The sequence below is a fragment of the Scardinius erythrophthalmus genome (genome assembly GCF_964197995.2).
Source record: "Scardinius erythrophthalmus genome assembly, chromosome: 21".
In the NCBI taxonomy this organism is placed as follows: domain Eukaryota; kingdom Metazoa; phylum Chordata; class Actinopteri; order Cypriniformes; family Leuciscidae; genus Scardinius; species Scardinius erythrophthalmus.
Window position 1 is genome coordinate 35,207,464 of NC_138241.1, and position 22,654 is coordinate 35,230,117.

At 35.7% G+C, this 22,654-nt stretch overlaps 1 protein-coding gene across 4 annotated transcripts; it reads right to left on the reverse strand.

The window, feature by feature from the left end:
* Nucleotides 1–32: 32 nt before the first annotated feature.
* Nucleotides 33–20,968, reverse strand: b3galnt2 (beta-1,3-N-acetylgalactosaminyltransferase 2). Of its 4 annotated transcripts, none has more exons than XM_081351926.1 (12): nt 20,728–20,968; nt 19,155–19,281; nt 15,827–15,927; nt 11,811–12,004; nt 7,273–7,368; nt 5,571–5,681; nt 4,882–4,960; nt 4,169–4,352; nt 3,374–3,499; nt 2,375–2,534; nt 1,904–1,960; nt 33–496 (listed from the first exon to the last, which is right to left on the reverse strand). In XM_081351926.1, exons 1-12 carry the CDS (start codon nt 20,831–20,833, stop codon nt 368–370), a joined length of 1,470 nt encoding a protein of 489 aa, XP_081208052.1. In that variant the 5' UTR covers nt 20,834–20,968; the 3' UTR covers nt 33–367. The 4 variants fall into 4 exon arrangements, with proteins under 4 accessions (XP_081208052.1, XP_081208051.1, XP_081208054.1 ...); XM_081351925.1 differs by having other exon boundaries at nt 33–514; XM_081351928.1 differs by having other exon boundaries at nt 2,375–2,559.
* Between the last annotated feature and the right edge of the window lie 1,686 nt (nt 20,969–22,654).

The following is a 22,654-nucleotide window of genomic DNA, read 5'->3' on the forward strand; positions in this document are numbered from 1 at the left end:
GATTCGTCATCACACAAACAGACACATCTGCAGCCTGTTGCAATGTTTTTATTGTTCATAAAAGAACATTTCAATGTAACAATTTTGGCGTCCAGCTCAGTTAAAAGCAGTGAAAAGGGTTTGCGTGTTTGGTGATTGAGAACTCGCCGCAATAAAGAAGGCAAAGAGACAGAAAGACACGTGACAAGATAAAGAACAGGAAAGCTGCCCTGACGATTCACAAACCCTGTATTTATGTCACGATCCTCAAAGCCAGCCTGTGACCAATAACAGAAAAGGACAAGTGAACATTATTATTACTGGGGGAAAAGTGGAGCCTCTTGAGGACGAGAAGATCAGTGAAGTGTTGAGTGTGAGACATCAGTGTTCAGGAGCATCCGCAGGGATCGCCACACTTCCTCTTCCGTTCCCAGAGCGAGCGCAGCTCCTGAGCCGAATGCTGCGGCGACGACAACATGTCCACGAAACACTCCTTCTCACACAGCCAGCCTGAATCCTGTCTCACACACACACACTAGAACCCGTTATAATCCTATAACACTCCATCAATGTCATGGTTTGATTCCCACACTGTAAAAAGTGATCAGTTGACTTAACTTAAAACAATTGAGGAAACCCGTTGCCTTAATATTAAGTAAATTAACTTCATGCTTAATTGAGAAGCCTTAAAGGGATACTTCAACAATTAGCATTAAGCTTTGTATCAGTAGAAACCCGGTAGTATTCTCGAGTGACCGTGCTTCCCTCCCTCATGTCCCCCTGAGACGAGAGATTTCTGTATTGTGTGTCTGGAAAAAACCTCAGATGACGCAAAAATCGTCACAAAAATCATTTTAGTCCAGAGGCGAGAGACTCCAGCCAGTAGGAAGAGCTCGTCCCGCATGTCTTCAACCCGCCCATAGGGGGATCTCACGATAAAACGCTGTCTTTTCAGTTTCCAGTCGACTAGTAGCCTAGTCGTATCATTTCTCCTGATACTGCCCTCTGTAACCGGTAGGCGTGGCTTGGGAGTGGCCTCAGGGCAGCGAAGCAAGTGCATTCTGGGAGTTGTTGTCTTTCATCCACATGAGCCAAAAATACATTTTCTGGCTTTTCTCAGTCTAGAAGGCTCCAACTTCTAAAATAATTTAAATTTCTACTACATAAATGACCCAATTTAAATATACATTCATCTTTCCAGCGGTGAAATATCCCTTTAAGCCTTTAAGTAATGTGGAATTGTCAAGTTCACATAACAATTTTTTCAATTAAGCATTAAGTTTATTTACTTCATTTTAAGGCAACGGGTTTAATGGGTTTTGGACAGGTGTTGAAAATTAGCACATGTGCTATAACACTTTAAACAATGCATCTGGTTCGTCCAATGTTATTGCTGTGACCATATTAAATAAATAAAAAAAATATATATTTTTTTTAAGTGAATGAACTGATAGTGTGCGGTTACTGATGAACTGATCAAATATAGACCTTTAATGCAATGCATAATGACCTTTAGTAATATTCTCTTTCATTATATATATATACACCTATATGTGTGTATTTAATTTTATATTTATATAAAATCAAGGCAATAGTTGGTTTTGAAATGATAATAATATATCTATATATACTCTCTCATTATATACATATATTTACGTTTATTTTAGATCATATGTATATTATCATATATATGCATAAAGGCAGTAGTTGATTTCTGAAGGTGTGCAGCTGAAAAATGAATTTAATTTTTAAATAATGATTCTCTAATAATATACATCTATTAACGTTCATTTTAGATCACAAATAGATTATTATGTGTGTGAACATACATATATATATATATATATATATTTTATATATATATATAAATATATATTATTGCTATATTATATTAAGGCAGTAGTTGTGCAGCTGTGTTTTTCACCTGATATTTGCGCGGTCCCACAGCTGCCATCCAAATGCCCATGCTCACATCTTCTCCCTGTGAAATCATGCATTTACAAGCTGAAAAACACTGTAAATATCTTCTGCATACATCATCTGAATGAATTTGGCAGAAATGCCCTTTTAGCAGCATTTCTCTTGGTTCAGTGGCTTTATCACAGCGAGAAACCGATTAGAGACTCAATGTCCAGAACAAATGTGTGATATTTAGAGCGAATGAAATCATTACAGACATATCTGACTCTGCAAGCATTGATTTCAAGAGAGCGTCGCTTATGAACAGGTGCTAAAGGCGTCACACGTGTCTTTGTCATCATGGATTTCTGTTTATAGGGGTCTTTATCATAATATAGTTGCATGCTGGGTAATTCTAAAAAGCAATCCCTTTGTATTTTGAAAGAAGGTCATGAAAACACATCATCATCAAGCATCATCTAGTGTGAGACGGCACCTGGTACGCTTTCAGATGTTGTGCGTTGCTGGCCAGCCACTCCACCAGATCCCGGGACGCCACATATCCAGATCCGCAGGCGAAGGCCGGATACGCAGGACTCGCATACTCCAGTTCCTGCCACTTCCCCACTCGATCCACGGCCCAATTCTGCCTGAAACTGAAGAACACGGTCCACAAGACAACTCGGTAATCACACACACACACACACACACACACACAAAGAGATCTTTTGTAACATTATAAATGTGTTTACTGTCACTTTTGATCAATTTAATGCATCCTTGCTGAATTAAAGTATTAATTAGTAATGTAATTAATAAATATACACTGCGGTTCAAAAGTTTGGGATCTGCAAAAGTCACCAAGGCATTTATTTGATAAAAATTAAATAAAAAAAAATAGTAACATTGTGAAATATTATTACGGTTTAAAATGGCTGTTTTCTATGTGAATATAATTTATTCCTGTGATCAAAGCTGAGTTTTCAGCATCATTACTCCAGTCTTCAGTGTCACATGATCCTTCAGAAATCACTCTAATATAAAAGTATAATATGCTCAAGAAACATTTATGATTATCACTCTTAAAAACAGTTATGGACAATTTTTTACAGGGTTCTTTGATGAATAAAAAGTTTAAAAGAACAGCATTTATTTGAAATAGAATCTTTTGTAACATTATAAATGTCTTTACTGTAACTTTTGATCAATTTAATGCATCCTTGAATAAAAAGTATTGATTTCTTTCACCCAAAAAAAAAAAAAAATCTTAGTGACGCAAAAACTTTTGAATCCTGATTTTTTTATTTATTTTTTTACATAACTGATTCTGTTTCAGTATTTTTATCAATTTTATTTCAATCAATCAAACCTTTAAGACAAATCTATAACTCTAACCTGACTCGTTCTGCTCGCTACAATTTCTTTGCATAACCATCTATTCTAATGAATGATGTTGAATCTGATTCCCGAAGAGAAAGTGGTCCGGCTCACTCACTTGCCCCACCACAGGCTGGTGTGTGTGAGGCGTCTGCGCTCCGTCTTCAGCAGGACGGCGTCCACGTCGATATAACAATCATCATCAGTCTTGAGGAGCAGGTTGAAGTCAGCGTTTTCCACCGACCTGTGCGAGCGGGGAATTTACACGCTTCATTAAAACCCCTGAACTCTGTCGATCTGCTTTTACTGAGGCAGATTCACAATACAACACACCGGTGAGTGTGAGACCCGACAAAGACGACAGTCAGAAACCCTGAGGATGTCAGTTACCATCATAACTGATAAGAATAAGGAAAATCCAGCTTTTAATGTTGTTTATGTGTCTATGTGGTGTTTTTAATATGCTTTAAGTCAAACCATGTGTAAGTTCATAAGTCGACAGCATTGCTGAGTATTTCCTCCTTAAAACTGCAGTGAACCAAAGACAGTCTCAAAAACACGCTTTGAAATCGCTGGTGTTTCTGACGTCACAAACTACCTTGTAACCAATCAGATCAACGTGTGATCGTCAACCAGTGGATCTCTGAGCTGAGTGAGTGAGTGGAGGCGGGGCTCATTTGCATATTCATAGAACCGCGCATACTAAATGAGGCAAGGGTGTCGAGTTACATTCAAGATATTTTATTTTGGAGGAATAAACGCTTAAATATGTCATTTTGGTGATCAAAGATGAGTTTTAAGGGATTCAATGACTTTAAATAACTAGCAAAGTTGTTGTACTGTAATTTCTGGCAAATATGCAATTCTGTACCTGGAGAACGAGGTCTGGGAGGTGATTGGGTAATGCACTAACCACTTATAAAACTGCAGCAGTTTTAAAGGCACGTTCCTGTAGGTGTCCACCACGTCCACAAACACCATGTCTCCGTGTCGGAGGCTCTCGTCCCGCAGGGCTTCGTCCTCGTGTTTCAGCTGATCGGCCCGACTCCGCTGCCTTTCCGCTCGCCCACGCAAGAGCTCAGACAACACCTCCACATCTGGAAAATTGTATTATAAAAAAATAAAAGTGTATCAGTTTCTACAAAATATGAAGCCGCACAAAAAGTGTGAAGTGAAAAAAAAAAAGTTTCTATTCATCAAAGAATCCTGAAAAATAAAATGCATCACAGTTTACACAAAAATATGAAACTGTTTTCAACACTGATAATAATCATAAATGTTTCTTGAGCATCAAATCATCATATTAGAATGATTTCTGAAAGATCATGTGACAATGAAGACTGGAGTAATGATGTTGAAAATTCAGCTTTGATCACAGGAATAAATTACATTTTACTATATATTCACACAGAAAACAGTTATTTTAAATTGTAATAATATTTCAAAATTTTTACTGTATTTTTTTATCAAATAAATGCAGAATTGATAAGCAGAAGAGACTTCTTTAAATAATCTTACCGAAGCTGCCAAAGTTCTCCTACGTCCCAGTCCATTCAGTTACTGATCATGAAAGCACAAAGCTGAATGACACAGAACACAAACACTACATAATTCTCTTCAACGTACCGTACACTGAAAACATGAATCCTCCAGCGAGACCCGGGAAGCCCAAAGCGCTTCTGTGAGGCAACGTGCCATCTTCAACCTGAGGAAAATACACACAATAACCTTTTACTGATGAGAAGGAAAACTCTGGGATTGAAAGATGGACTCGTGCCACATCTACAAAACCTTCTTGATCTGAGCCAATAAAAACCCTCCAGAACAAAACAACTTTGCATTAAGTTATTACACTGCAAAAAATGCTTTTCTTACCTAGTATTTTTGTCTTGTTTCCAGTCCAAATATCTAAAAATCCTTAAATCAAGATGCATTTACTTAAGTAGGAAAATGCCATAAGATATTATGTCTTATTTTCTGGGGAAATAAATAAAAAACTAGGTGAGTTTTTGCTTAAAACAATATGGTAAGAAAAAGAATCTTGTTTCTGTTTGAATTTAGATAACTTTTCTGACCCCATTGGCAGATAATTTTGCTTGTTTTAAGCAAAAACTCACTAAATTTGGATGAAATCCCCCGCAAAACAAGACATAAAATCTTATGGTATTTTCCTCATCTAGTAAATGCATCTTGATTTAAGAATGTTTAGATATTTGGACTGGAAACAAGACAAAAATACTAAGTAAGAGAAGCATTCTTGCAGCGTGCACTTTCTACTATATTACATTCAAATGAAAGGAAGTTGTTGCTCTCACAGATCCAAACTTGAGAACGCCTCCGCCGTTATTCAGACGCACCGCTGAAGTGTTGACAGACATCAGACCGGATGAATCCTGAGCTTCCCATAGGAGCGTTCCCTCGAAACCCTGCAGATGAAGACCAGAGACACTGAGATGTGAAGAGAGTGCATTCTGGACTCCACTGATGCCTCAAAGAAATCTAATAAGTGTTATAAGAGGTCCTATAAAGCCCTTTTCACAAGATGTAAAATAAGTCTCTGATGTCCCCAGAGTGTATATGAAGTTTCAGCTCAAAATACCCCACAGATATTTTTATATAACATGTTAAAGTTGTCACTTTTTGAGGGTGAGCAAAAACGCACCGTTTTTGTCTTTCCCTTTAAATGCAAATGAGCTGCTGCTCCCGGCACAGGGGGGCGGAGCTACAACAGTTTGTGTCCTGAAAAATTCAAAAACGTTTTTGTTTATGTTTAAATTTATGTTGCTGATTGTAACTATCTTCTAATCATTGATTAGCATATTCTGTCATAATAATCTATAAATCACGTTCCCGGGGGCGGGGTTTATGTAAATTCTAGGGTTGGTGATGTCACTAAACCAGGAGGAATGTGGTGTAGTCTCTACCAGCCGTTTGTTGTAGTCCTTAAAAAGCCATTTCTTTAAAAGCAAATATCTCCCTTTGCTTTAAACTTTGAGCGTTGTAACTTTGCAAATGTTGTTTATGCTCAAACAGCAACATTACACACTAACTACAGTTAGAAAAGTCAAATCATAATCAACCACCCCTTTAATCAATATGTTTGCTTCGAAATATCAAATGAGTTGAATGATTTCTCAGAGTCATTCTCAAAATCTTGCTTATGAGATTTTACTTTTTACCAGTGTTTTACAGTTACCAGTGTGATCATAATGGCAAACGTAAAAATAATTGACGGCAGAGAGACAAAGTGACACATTGGCTTAGTCACTATCCAAATTATCCAGAGAGCTCCCTCACTTTTATGAAAGGCTGTTGGACGAACAAAAGAGGAGTGAATATAACTTATAAAAAAGGGTATAACTGCTGTGATCTTCGTAACTGTAACAGAGCGACCTCTTGAAGCTGAACTTCTGCCTGATGAAACTGCAAACTATCTTCAGTAAAATTTCTCCTCACTTTATTATAATTCTGACTCTTGTCTTAAATTGCCTGCACTTCTAACTCCTGGTCTTTATGAATCATATCTTGTCCTTGGGTCTTTAACTGACGCATTCACAGAAAACACGTTCTCTGGCACGAGTTACATTATCAGCGCCATATACATATACATATACATTACATATTTCAAGCACTACTTCAAGGAGCACAATCACAGATCTCACTTATCAAACAATATCTTCATTATCTTTCAAATTCTAAAAAAGATATATAGATAAATAAACTAATTTTAAAAAACAAAAAGTGAAGCACATGCAAAGTATGCAATTTTCTATTCAATTTCTATTCAGAAATGCTTGATTCTGATTGGTCAGACGCTACATTTCGAGGTCACAGAATCACTGTACAATGATGCTCATGCAGATATTTGAGACACTTCTTTAATGTAATCGCCGTGTAATGTCCATTCGGTCCATTGATGCAAGCTATTCTTTTGATGGATGTACATTATCCATAACTTAGACATTACTGTAGGAGTTTTCTAGAGATGCTGGTGTGAGTGATGACTGAACGCGTCACCTTGGGTAGAATGAACTGCTCCACGGGCTTGTAAAACATCCCACCCACACGTGATCCTGGACTCAGAGTGCTGAAGCGAGCGCTCACCACCGCCTCCTGCACACACACACACACACACACACACACACACACGAAGAAAAAACAGAGCATATTTGCACAGCTGAAAGGGCAACACTCTCTGAATAAACTGACACACACGAGTCAATATGTGATGTCTGCTCCTCATCTTCATCGGCCTCCAGACGACACGTCTTACACCTCTTCATCTTCCTGGTGCGACTGTCATTTCCATCACATCACACATCATGTGTTTAGTGTGAAATTCCATGGCGGTGATGACTTTAAGATTATAATGGCAGGCTTTTTGTCTTGAAAAATGATTTTTAATGAAACTTGGCCGTTACTCTTTCATGTATCTTAGCATGTAGTGTGCGTGCCTATGTATGCACGCATTTGTGTGTGTGTGTGTATGTGTGTGTGTGTGTGTATAAAAAAAAGTGTCCTAACGAAAACTGTGCAACAATTTCATTTTCATTTTTTTCATCAATTTCAAAATTCTTTTTTTTTCAAAATAAAAATCAGAAAATTTATTCTCTTTTTTTTTTTTTGTCTTTTTAAATTCTATTTACAAACTTACCAAACACCGTAATGGTCAATAACTGTAATTTGTTGAAAGCCTTTTTTTTTCTGAAAAAGATGACACCTTGCACATGAAGATAGCACATTATTTTAGAATTTTACAGTAAAAAAAAATCTAAATATGTGAAAAACACCTATTTTGGCTTCAGGTTCTAAAGGGTTAAGGCTATTTTATATATCATTATGCACATAAATAATACTCTTAAACTTTTGCATAATTTAACTGATATAAAAAAGTTTTTAGATAAACAAACAAACAAATATATACGTCATATATTTTTCTTTTATTTTTTATTTAAGATGATCATGTTATATTTTAAAATATAAATATACTTTTGATCGAGGTTCATATTTTACATTTTTCATATGTTCATATTTTGTCATTGCCATCACGTCACATATGAATTTAGATATTATGTAGCGATGACGACATTTTAGGACTTAATTTTCTTGTTAAGGCTATTTTATATATCCTTAAATGCATGCAAGTAAATAATATTCAAACACTTTTGCATAATTGATTATGACAACCGATTCGAAAAAAAAACCTCACAGATTTTTAACACACACACACACACACACACACACACACACACACACACACACACACACACACACACACACACACACACACACGGAAATCTTAAAATGTTAGTTTCACTCTTTATTTTTTAATCAAGATTATGATGTGTTAAAATATAATTATATTTTCATGATAGGTTTTCATATTTTAAGAGTGAACATCTGGGTCGTGGATGAGAGTAAAAAAACAACATCAATAAAATAAGCATTTTACAAGCAGAAATTGCCTAAATGACATAAGAAAAAATAAAATAAAGTTTTACTGTGACCTTCAAAAAACAAAAAAAAAGTGAAGATTGAAATCTCTTAGTTTTAATTAAAATAAACCCCATATATAAAAGTATATAAAAGTGTCAATAGTTGAAAAACCCACAACTCTGTTTGAATTGAATTTCTCAGCACTCAAACCCAAACCATTATTATATGACTAGTATAATTATATCAAATAAAACAGTCAATATTGAGGGACTGTAATATAATCCATTAGTGCAGCGGTTGTATTTATAATTTCTAAATGTCATAGTTTGATCCAATAACCGCAGTGAGGAGCCGTGCTTTATAAGGTTTATTACTAATACCACAGTTAAACCGTAAGAACTATGGTAAAACTGCCTAAGGCCAAGAACAAACCAATGACTTTAAAGGCTGGAAATGTATAAATAATTCAAAACAAGCTGTAATAATGTTTAATTGGGACAACATTCCAACACCCCAGATTTAACAAAGCGAGGCTGAAACACTCTTTTGTTCACCAGGCTATCTTAGCGCTGAACAAAAACACTTAATCAGAAATCAGGAGTATTGTGAAGGTGTTGTAGATGCATAAGTGTTGTACTGAATGTATAATGTGTGAGGTTTAAGTGTATGTCGATGTAGAATGTATGTTGGATGTTGTAAACATAGACACTCTTATGCAAGAAAAATTTCAGACTTGTCTGACAATAAAGAATAAAAGTAAGCAAGTAAGTACATTATTGCACATACTGGTAAAACCCACTCCTAATACGACTGTTGTTGAATTCTGTCCTCTCATTTCTCATCTGTTCCAGACTCCAGTGTTCTCACATCAGCAGCTCTCGTATGTTAGTCTGTTGACTTCGACAAAGCGTGGAAATGTGTTAAATTGTTGGATTAAGCGGCGTGTGATTTCATCACGCAGATCCGTCGACCTCTGGCTCGTCCAACACAAGATCAGAGAGACTTCACAATCAAAGCGTCCACTTCCAGCCGCGCTGATAGAGAAGACTTTATTGAGTTTGCTCTCCGCACATTTATCTCTCCGGCTTGTCGGAATGAACGATACGTCTTTTGACTTCTGCCGCACGGCACATCTCCAGCACATTTATCAAATAAATGAGTAATGTCTGGCGGGGAATGATGAAAACTCACCTTAAAAAGCCAAGCAGGATATTTTAGGTTCCTCCAGTGGCAAGAACTAATTGAGTGACTTTCCGAGTGCAATCCGAGTTTAATGGAAGATGACTGTTCTATGCATATTTTACAGCAACTGGTGGGTCGACACACAAAAATGGGTCACAGGGTCTATTCTGATTTGTACAATGATATTGGGTAGGGTTGAGAAGCAGTGCTACGTACGTCTGCATTAATACGGAAACATTTGAAAACAGCATTTTCCTTTAAAAACGCTCTCCGTTCTGGATGAGAAACTTTTGGAAAACGCCTGAAAACGCTAAATTCACCTTCACTGCGCATGTGTTAACCTCACACAGGGTTCCCACACCTTAAGGAGCTTTCAAGGACTTTCCAGGTCCAATATCCTCAAATTCAAGGACTTAATGTGGGAACACATTTGCTGTGTCCAACAACAAACGTTCAGGTTCCATCGTAGTAGTTTATTGCGCGCGTGAACGTCATGGCAACACACAACACAAGTACCTCAAGCGGGAAGCACTTCACGTAACGCGTAAATGCGAGTAACTAACGTAAATCAAGCAAGCTAGTGCGCATAGGCCACGAAGCGATGGCGAAATAACACATTAGTGGACCAGAGGAAATAATATGGATTTTTTTCCAGAAAACTTCTTGCACAAAATAAATTTTTATTTTCAAAAACATTTTAGGGACTTAAATTTTTTTTTCAGATTCACAAACTTTGGATTTCAAGGACCCGTGTGAACCCTGAACACAAAAGCTCACTGAGATGATACAGACGGTAATCTCAGTGAGAAATAAATAATAAAGTTATCGCGCAATTCTTCTGACAGGATCATTTTATTTATCAGAATATCTCCTCATTCACTGATGAACCAGGTCGCTCTCACTCATCATTATATGTTTGGTCTAAAACACTAAAACAGCTCATGTTTTGCGACAGCAAATGCGAGTTAATTTTCTGTCATCTTTGCAGGACTGTGATATGAAGAGTGTGTGAAGTAACATATTTTAGCAACTGAATATTTTAGAACTCCGGTCAATTTTAACATTGAGCTCATTTTTTTTTTGTAAATTTGGAGTGCTGTCAATACAGAGAACAACGACAAAAATCGGTGTTGCCTACACCGAGTTATTCTATTTTTAAAATTTGCACCCTGTTGACTTCAATGGGGCAAGTAGTCGATTGCCGAGTTCACGCGCATTGGTTTAGTTACCAATGATCACGCGCGTGAACTCGGCAATCGATTACTTTGGACTTAAACCGAAAACAGGATGTAAACACAGGTATTTGCGCTGGCTTAAATAACATCATTTTTATACATATCTTTCACATCTAGTGCAGTCAGATTCACTCGTGTTCACTCAAAAGGAATCACTCACATTTTCTGTGCACTTGTAATGACACATCAAGGATGTTAAGAGGCTAAAAGCAGGTTTAGTACTTGCCCTATTGAAGTCAACAGGGTGCAAATTTTAAAAATAGAATAACTCGGTGTAGGCAACACCGATTTTTGTCGTTGTTCTCTGTATTGACAGCACTCCAAATGTACAAAAAAATGAGCTCAATGTTAAAATTGACCGGAGTTCTCCTTTAAGACCAAATAACGAAAATGTAAGAAAGAAATTGAAGGGAACACAATTATATTATAATGCAATCATATTTTGTGCAGGTAATTAGCTTACTTCGCTGTATGTAAGCCTGACAATATGACTGATAAATACCTGTAAGTATAGTGGTATTCCGCCATGTTTCTCTCTGACACGCCCACAACTCGTAAAGATCAGGGCTTCAAGAAAATCCCGAACTTCCCACTCTTATTGACATTGTGGCGTTCATGTGCGTTCAACTGGTAAATACGATCTTTACGAGATGACTTGAACGCACCATTATATTCAGGTGACCCTGACGCCTGTGCTCGTACCTCTTGGTCCACCTGGAGCAGCCGAACGGTGACGTTCCCGGTGAACTCGTGTCTCGGGCCGTTGGGAAAGACGCCGAGCTGAGTGATGACCACAGGGTGAAGGACCTTGAAGTCCAGGCTGAGCGCAGAGACGTCACACGGCACCAGCGCTGAGCCCTCAGGAACACTCAAGATGGACATCTCCTCATCCGACACTGAAAACACAGATCAGGGATCAGCTGAAGCATTCAAGGGTTAAACACCAGGGAATACCAAATCCTTAGAAAAATTAAATGATTGATAATAATAAAAATAATATTAATAGTAAAGATGGTTTTATTTTATAATTAATGGATATATTTTTAGTACAATACTTCTATTATTGTTATTTTTATTAAATAATGATTTTAATTAAAATACAATTTAATAATAATAATAATAATAATAATAATAACTTATTCAATTACATTTTAATCTAACTAATTTCTCTAATAGTAATAATTATACTTTTATTCATTTATATTTTTATTTAAATGTTACTATTATTAATATTGATGTTTTTGTTATTAATATGAATAATAATACATTTTATTAATTTAGCTGTTAATAATAATCATTGTTATTATTAATTATAATAAAAATGCATTTAAATTTAAATATAAAATAATATTAGTAATAATAATAATAATTTATATATTATAAAGTTTAATATTCAATTATATTTTAATTTAAATAATTTCTCTATTAATAGCAATATTATAATTACCATTATTATTTTTGTTGGTAGTAACAACAACTAAAATAAGAATAAAATATATAATTATTTAAATTAAAATGTAATTATAATATTTATTATATTTATTATTTTTAATTATTATTGCTTTTATTGTTATTATTATTATGGTTCATATTATTATTAGTTCATTTTTAATGTGTGAGTTGCAGTGAAAAGAATCATCAGGCATTCATCACACATGTTCCTCCTCAATAAGCGTATAAAAGCATCCCAGAATGCACCTGATGAATGCACAGAGTGAACAGACCTTGACAAATCATCCGTTTACCTTTTATGCTCACAACAACATAATTCTCATACTTTCATTTATCTTTTAATAGTTTTGATTAAAATGCAAAAACACATTCATTTGATCACGTGACAACACAATCATTAAACAAATAAGCAGAAGAGGGGTTAAAGATAAAGCCTTATGTGGAGGTGTTTTCACGCGCCGCTGCAGAATAATCCACACATCAGCACTTTAAGAGACTCGCTGCTCGGCTTAATTAGAAAGCGGCCATTTATTACCCAGGAGATCAATTGGAGGAACACAGTCGTTTATCGAGAAACGAGCCGCTCATTCCAGCTCTCCGAGCTCCAGACTCGCCGCTTCCTCGTCCTTGAGACAAAAGCCAATTAAAGACGGCGCAGACGAGAGGCAGAAGCACAGATGTGTTGAAGAGCTTTTCTCACACATTAGCATAACACATCACCAATCACCGCTCTGAAACTCTCAAACTGTCACGCTCCTCAAAACACAGTCAAAATTGAGTAAAAATCACACCTGTGAGTCGATCTCCTGCATGATCACATCAACATTTTTACATTTATACATGCTGTAATGTTTGAGCTACAGGAATGTCGTTCCATAAGTTGCTACTTTTAAAATTCTCTTTCATGTTCCACAGAAAAATAACAAGTTTGACTTTTCGGAATTTCCACTTTCAAATTCGAAAAACTGAACATTCCGAAAATTCTAACTCGGCATTTTTCAGGGTTTGTGCGGATTTTATGAAGGGTGATTTAAGACTTATTTAAGACCAAGTAACAAAAATTTATTTGAAAGTAACATCAATATGTAAGAAGAAACACTTAAAAGTTTCAGAGTCAGTAACAAATATCTGTTACTTTTAATGTGATGGTGGCGTACATCTCTCTCAGAGATGGTACAAGACGGGCATTTGTGGTTAAAAAGTATATATAGTCTGTACGCGGAAATCTCAAGGGAAAAACTTCTCCATTTTAAGCATATCGTTGTCGTGTAAACGCATCCTAAAACTGCCAGTAGGTGGCGGCAGATCATTGTCTTAACGAGTGATTAATTGAGTCATTGAATCATTCATAGACCGTTTCGTTCAAAAATGTGGATTGATTCATTATCAGGCAATAATCATGCAACGACATACTTGGCCAAACCTGCACATCGATCAGCGATGAGTGTGTGTTTTCTTCAGCGCAGATCAAGTTGAGTGTCTGGTGTTTTTGACGAACAATATGTAGATGTGTTGTGAGTGAAAGTGGATTGTTTCTGAATGGCAGTTTGCTATTTTGTGTTAATGTAGTACATTACGCTGTGTTTTACACTTACAGTTTTATGCACTTTTGTTACCTAATTTTCCTTGCATGCACATTAAAGGATTAGTTCACTTTCAAATAAATGTTTGCTGATAATTTACTCACCCCGATGTCATCCAAGATATCCATGTCTTTCTTTCTTCAGTCGAAAAGAAATGAAGGTTTTTAAGGAAAACATTCCAGGATTTTTATCCACAGAATGGACTTCAATGGCAACCAACTATACCAATGTTCAAAGAAGGTTCAAATGTGCGTCTCAATGCAGCTTCAAAGTCTCACCACGATCCCAGTCGAGAAATAAGGGTCTTATCTAGCGAAACGATCGGTCATTTTCAAAAAAATATAAAATATATATATATATATGTACAGTATATACTTTTTAATCACAAATGCTCGTCGTGTACCATCTCTGAGATGCGCCACGTATTACGTCATCACGTTAGAAAGGTCACGCGTCACGTCATCTATCCAAGTTATTTGTCTGTGTACTCCGGTTCAGAAAGGTAGAGAAGGGCGAAAAATTTCATCTCATTTTCTCCAACTTCAAAATCGTCCGACATCTTTGTTTTAATTTATTATTTTTTTTATTTTTTTTCGTGACCTTTCCAATGTGATGACGTAATACGTGGCGCATCTCAGAGATGGTACAAGACGGGCATTTGTGGTTAAAAAGTATATAGATATTTTTTATTTTTTAGAAAATGACCGATCGTTTCACTAGTGAATAAATTATCAGCAAAAATTGTTTTGAAAGTGAACTAATCCTTTAAAACGACTAAAATATGGAAATAATTTGTACTGTTCCTTCTGATCAAACTGCAAAAAAGTGATGTTTTTCCTCATTATTTCTTTGTTTTTCCAGTACACACATCTAAAGATTCCTAAATCAAGATGCATTTACTTCAGATGTAAAATGACTAAATATGAAGTCTTGTTTCCTGTGAAATTGATCAAAATGAAATTAGCCGAAGCGTTTATGTTTAAAACAAGAACAAATATCTGACGTTGGACTCAGAAAAATCTGCTTAATTTAAAGGTTTTGATGGATATTTGTTCTTATTTCAAGCATAAACACTTTTTCAAGACTTCATTTTACATTTGTACCTCCAGTAAATGCATCTTAATTTAAACTCGTTTAGATATTTACTGGAAAACAGGACAAAAATACTGAGGAAGATGTTCATTTTTTGAAACGCATGCAACATTTAACGCCATGACTTTCTGCTCTGATTTAAGACCAATTAAAGGTCTTAATTTGTGAAAGTTAAATTGTGACTTAATTTCAGTTTTCCTCTAACTGACCATGAAGATGAGGCTAAATCATCAAAATGCAGAACGTTATTACAGGATGTTCCAATGAAATCAGCTGGAAGCCAAAACATGCTGACTATTTAGAAGAGAACCCAAGTGCACACTATGATTTCAGGCCACATCCTGCGAGGCGTGCAGATGTGTGTGTGTGTGTGTGTGTGTGTGTGTGTGTGTGTGTGTGTGTGTGTGTGTGTGTGTGAGAGAGAGAGCAGGGGGTCTATGAAATGAACAGTATCAAAGGGAGGAAACGAGGCAGAAAAGCAGAATGGTAAAAAGTGACATTATCTAAGCCTCACGAAACTGAGTCTGCTCTGAATCAGGAACATATTTACATGTTACGAATAGGAGTGTGTGGTTTATCAGATGAACTGACCGGTCTCCGTGAGGTTCAGAAGCGTGCAGGAATACGGGTCTTCACGATCCTCTGGAGCGACAGCACAGCCGTGTTCACCCACGATGAACTTCACCATCACCCTTTCAAATATAATAATAAACATCAGTACATGATTCTACTGTAAAATCACTCATTTGTGACACCGACTAGCAAGTGCAACACTACTAAGGGTGTAATGTCGAGTGGAATTTAACACCTTTGAATACAGAATTCATCAGACGTGTGTGTTTATGGGCTATTTTACAGAGGCTTTGATTGTGTCGCATCCACAGACTGTTAAAAGGTCGCATCCAATCAGAATGAAGAGTCTGAACGAGGTTTTATAATGTAAATCTGTTTATCCACTGATCTGTGGTGTAAAGTATTACTGTACTTGAATATCTTTTTAGCAATACAACTTTTATTCTTGACTTGACTACATTTTTTGAGTAAGTATATGTGACTCTGGATCACGTCACCAGTCTCGAGTCGCACGGGTATATCTGTGGCGATAACCAACAATACATTGTACGGGTCAAAATTATCGATTTTTCTTTTATGCCAAAAATCATTAGGATATTAAGTAAAGATCATGTTCCATGAAGATATTTTGTAAATTTCCTACTGTAAATATATAAAACATGTATTTTTGTGAGTGAATGCTGCACAATCGCCAACATAAATGAACAACTTTAAAGGAGATTTTCTCAATGTTTAGATTTTTCTGCACCCTCAGATTCCAGATTTTCAATAGTTGTATCTCGGCCAAATATTGTCATATCCTAACAAACATACATCAATGGAAAGCATATTTATTCAATTTCTTATTTCATCTCAATTTCAAAAAAGTTACCCATGTGACTGGTTTTGCAGTCCAGGGTCACACATGTACTCTTTATTCCAATACTTTTCTAATGAGTAATCACTCATTTCATTTCGCATGGCACCAAACTTTTTCTTCATCAGTTTATTTCTGCTATAAACATGTGATCTGGCCATCTACAGGGCATCTGTATATCACATGAGATATACTGTATATCGCAGTCTACAGGGCATTGTCCGTTTCCTCACCCAGAATTGTCAACAAAGCCACAGAAGTGAACGCGAGTGCATTAGCAGGTCGTTGTGAATCGCAGGTGTTTCATATATCCAGCACGTCCAGTGCAATTAGGCTTTGATTATTTAATTTGACTTATTTATCCATTATATCCAAGAGACCTTTAGAAGGATTTTGCTTTACTTGTGCTCTTTCTGAGCGCTTGTGCTCAACTAAGTCTTGAGTGTTTGTAGGCATTTAAGAGGCTGTTGTGTCGACCTTGATTTATTGCAATATTGAGATTTTATTTTAATTTTAGAAAATAAATGTGTCTCTCAGGTGTTGAGGCGTAAAATACTTCAGTACTGATAAAATCAGAGACTCCAAGGCCCGGTTTCACAGACAGAGTTAAGATTAAACCAGGATTAGGCTTTAGTTTAATTAGGACATTTAAGTAGCTTTTATAAACGCGTCTTAGAAAACAACATCACTGGTGTGCATCTTGAGACAAAACAACGGCACTGATATATTTTAAGATACACTTTCAGTTAAAACAGATCAAACATACATTTTAGACTGAGATTAGACTCAAGCCTCGTCTGTGAAAGCGAGGATAAGACTTTTACTCAAGTCATATTGGGATTGATGACTTTCACATTTTCACTGTAAGGTATCTGTACTTTCACTCAAGTATGGTTTTCAGGGACTCTTTACACCAGTCTGAACACTGAACATTTATTTGTTATTCATTATCTGATCTTTTGCATCGATTTTCAAATAAAAAGAGAAAATATTCAAGTCAGATTTATTTTCAATTGTGATTTGTAAAATATTTCATTCACTGACTGGATTATCCAATAGGCATACTCACATGGTTATAAAACAATTACAAATTAAGTAATGAAAACATAAATAGAATTACATATTCACATATTTAAAAACATAATTACCAAATATTAAACATGAACTAATTTAATATTTTTTATCATGATAATCGTAGGACTATAAAATTACAAATTAGTGACAACATTTTATATTACATAAAGTACTGTGCAAAAGTCTAAAACACGTTAGTATTTTCAATAGTTTCAATACTTTCTTTAGTTCAAATGGTTTTAAGTCAGTTATTTGAATCTTTTGCTGCAGGAAATATCAGTTTACATTTCCAAACATTCATTTTTCCATTAATTGCAATAATCCAGTGAGATGTGTGTATGCACAAGGAGTCTGACAACAGCCGGTGTGATCTAAACTCATCATCATCATCAAATCCGTCTGGGATTACATGAAGAAACTGAAAAAAAAACCTGAGACAGACTCAATCCAGAAGAACTGAGGCAACACTCGCAGAAACCTAATGAGCTTTTGTTGGAATGATATTTAAATGTGGAATATTTCAAGGATTTTTATAAGGTTCGATAAAGTTGCAGGCCAATTAGTCCATTTTTCAGTCAATATCAAAGTCTGATCTTCTACAGTAAATCAATGTGTGAACAGAGTTGTAATGAGGCGTGTGTGTGTGTGTGTGTGTGTGTGTTAGGGCTGTGACACGATTAATCGTGACTAATCGCATCCAAAATAAAAGTTAGTGTTTACATAATATATGTGTGTGCACTGTGTATAATTATTTTGCATATATAAATACACACATGCATGTATATATTTAAGAAAAAATTGTTATTTATATAAAAAATATTTATATTTATTTATAATACAGTATATATAAGCAACTATTTCTTAAATATATGCATGTGTGTATATTTATAAATACAAAATAATTATGCACAGTACACACACATATATTATGTAAACACTTACTTTTATTTTGGATGCGATTAATCGTTTCACAGCCCTAGTGTGTGTGTGTGTGTGTGTGTGTGTGTGTGTGTGTGTGTGTGTGTGTGTGTGTGTGTGTGTGTGTGTGTTAGGGCTGTGAAACGATTAATCGTGACTAATCGCATCCAAAATAAAAGTTAGTGTTTACATGATATATGTGTGTGTGCTGTGCATAATTATTTTGCATATATAAATACACACATGCATATATATATTTAAGAAAAATTTGTTATTTACATATAAAATATTTATATTTATTTATAATACAGTATATATAAGCAACTATTTCTTAAATATATGCATGTGTAATTGCATTTATATGCATTTATAAATACAAAATAATTATGCACAGTGCACACACATTTATTATGTAAACACTAACTTTTATTTTGGATGCGATTAATCATTTCACCGCCCTAGTGTGTGTGTGTGTGTGTGTGTGTGTGTGGGACCGACCGTGTCCTGAAGTGCGGGTGATGTTTGATGTACCCCAGCCATGTGTCTCTGATGGCCTGCCGGAGCTCATAATGATGCCGAGCCGACAGAACGCCCACCAACACCTCATGCACAGCCTTCTGGTTGTCTAAAAATACAATATTTAACAGAAACACAATAATCAGCTGATATTCTCCACCACTGCATATGTCTGAAACATGTAAAAAGCCTTTCTGGCAGGCTGAAACTCAGAACAGATGAAAGCCTCTGGCAGCGGCGGCCCTTTGGATCCCCTAATGGTTTGTCACTTGTGTCCTGTTTCACCGTGTGTGACAGACATCAGAGTGAGTGTGTAATGTGCATCTGAGCCTTTGTTGCCAGGTAAATCTCTCAGAGATTCAGTGATACTTTCTACACACATTCTTCTATTTGTAAACTCCTTTCCAATCACTAACGCAGACCGGTCAGTGATGATGTGCATTCACTTCACATCTCATAATCCCAACCCCGCAGAAATGAACATTAGTGATATTATAAGTCAGTTGTTCTACATGCTTATGGAACGATAATGTGCAATGGTTATACACTGATTATTCATGTTTTAAATGCAGTCAACATTAACGTTATATATGCATTGGATGATCTATACATTATATTATGCATTAAGCAGGAATCGCTTCGTATGAATTGAGCACTATCTCAGCATCATAAGAATTGAGCATTAATGCTATACAAGCAAAAAAGTATTAATGTTTTTTATGCATTGATCATTCATGTTCTACATGCATTTAGCATTAAGGTTACCTATGCATTAAATATAATATTTATACATTATAGTAAATAGACAGATTTTAATATCTATAGACCATTAATGCTCAATGCATACGTATATAGTATTAGTAAAAGTAGTAATTGCTCTAAATAAAATGTGCATTAGTTTTTATTTTTACTCATCATCTAATTGAGCATTAATGTCCTATAAGCAGAGTGTGAATTTTTTATGCACCGATCATTCATGTTCTAATCTACATTCATAGAACGTGCATTAAAGTTCCATGTGCATTGAACATTAATATTTCATAAATTAATTAGATAGATAGATAGATAGGCAATTTATACCATTAACGTTCAATGTATGGAACTTTAATTTCTATATATATATCCGGATAAGCGGAAGAAGATGGTATGGTATGGAATATATATATGCAACGAGCAATAGTTTACATATGCAGTCAGAATCAGAGTTTATATGCATTATTTTTTCTAATAGAATTGAGAATATGCACTTTTTATTTTATCTTTACACGTTCAGTTAAGTGTTAGTTTTCTAAATAACCTGAGCACCAAGTTTCTATATGCATTAATATATCTATATGCATCAGCTTCATAAGAACTGATTAATAAAGACTTGCATGCATGCATTAATTGTTCTATAAGCGTTTATATATTACCCCACCGTATGCGTCCAGGATGTGTCGAATGCAGAGGTCACACACACACACACACTTACTCTTCAACACAAACTGTCATGCCTACAAATAACAGTGGGAACAGAGCAAGAAAAGTCGAGAAGTTTCAGCCCAGCTGACGGTACCTGCGGAACTGAAGCCCAGCAGCAGCGCGGTTCTGTCGGTCCAGCCGAGCCAGTGGAGCAGAACCGCGAGGACACACGCAAACAGCGCCGCCGCGGAGCTTCTCATGGACGGACCGACGCGTCGCCGCTCAGACCCGTTACCGAACACACCGGGGGCTCGACCCGCATCGCGGAGTTCTGCTGAGTCCCGGACGCGCCCGCGTCATGTCTAACTGCGCGCTGATGACGACATGGGTAGGACAACCAATAGGAGTGCAGAGGTTGACGCGCTGAGCCTTCTGGGAAAAGTAGTTTTATTAAAATAAACGCTGTAATTCATGTTTTTATTTTTTTTTAAATCATTATTATTATTAAATTTAATTTAATATTCAACAATTTAATTGATCTGCCTGCACTGACACCGTTTAATAAGAACTGAACTGAGCTGGACGATGACATCACTGTTTTCTCCAGAGCGTTTTCTTTATGTATTATAAATGAACTAAATTAATAACTTTTTTATAACAAAAATGCTTACTTAACCTGGTGTGTGACGCGATTTTCTTCTGGAAACAAGAAATTATTAAAAACATTATTTTCCCGTTATCTCTGTAAAGCTGCTTTAAACACTCTGTTCTGTAAAAGCGCTATAGAAATAAAGCTGACTTGACTTGATTTATTTTATTGCAAGAAAAGAAACACTGCATTGAAATACAATAGCATAAGAGTAAGTACTGAGTACACCTCAGTAAGAAAGATATGATAATTCTTAAACGTGTTATTCTTATTGTTATCAATGAGATTTTACAATAAGAGAAATCTCTGCAGGAAAGACGTCAAATCTGGCAAAATCGTGAGAAACTTATTTTTGTGAATAAAAAAATGTACAATGATGAAAGCTGTGATTCAAGTTTCCTGAACTTGCAATGACTATTACGTCAAGTTAGTGATTGCTTTTTTTTTTCTTTTTTTCTGTTGATTTTGTAAATGATAATTGTAAAAAAAAAATGAAAAAAATTATGAGATAAAAAGTCAAAATTATAACATACTAAGTCATAATTATAATATAAAAAGTCGAAATTATGTCAAAGCCATACTTATAATATTAAAAGTGGGAATTATGTCATTGCTGAGTTACAAGCCCATGGGCAGATAGATGTAATATATTAAAAATAACTAATGCTCTCGAAATATTCATGTTTTAGTCTCATTTCTGAACCACGAGCAGATTATTAAAAAAGTTTACACAGTTACGCTTTGTATTTATAAGAATAAAAAGTCTGAAATATATAATGTAAATACCAAGATTCTCATGAATTTCTTTCCTATAATGATTTGTCCATATTGCGCACATAAACAATGCAATGCTCTGTCACACCACTGGGCGTCTCCCTCGACCACTATATCACAATATCACCTTAAAGGGACAGGTCACCCAAAAATGAAAGAAATCAGTCATTATTTATTCGCCCTCAAGTTGTCCAATCCTGTAGTTTCTTACATCTGCTGAACACAAGATAAGATATTTTAAAAGAATACTGGTAACCAGACAGTGGCCAGTGACTTCCATAGTAGACATAAATTGGACCCAGGAATGGACTTTTGTCCACTGTAGAGGACATTATATTTTAGTGAGTTTCTCTGACATCATACATGTCACATGACACGCCCTGGGTGTCCTGTAAAGAGCAGATTCAGGACTTTCAGAGACACCAGAGGTTTGGAGGTTTCACCATCAAAACAACTTCTCCTTGGGCTTTAAATATGCCTGACAGTAATTTAGTGATCAAATGTAGGAAATATGATAATATATTGTAATTAGAATTTAAATCGCACTACTTTTCACATTGTATTTCATAAACCAACATCTCAGGAAAACGTTATGGGGTTTCAAATCAAAAAATTACTTTTTGTTCCTGAACAGGGCGTTGATTTCATCAGGACTTAA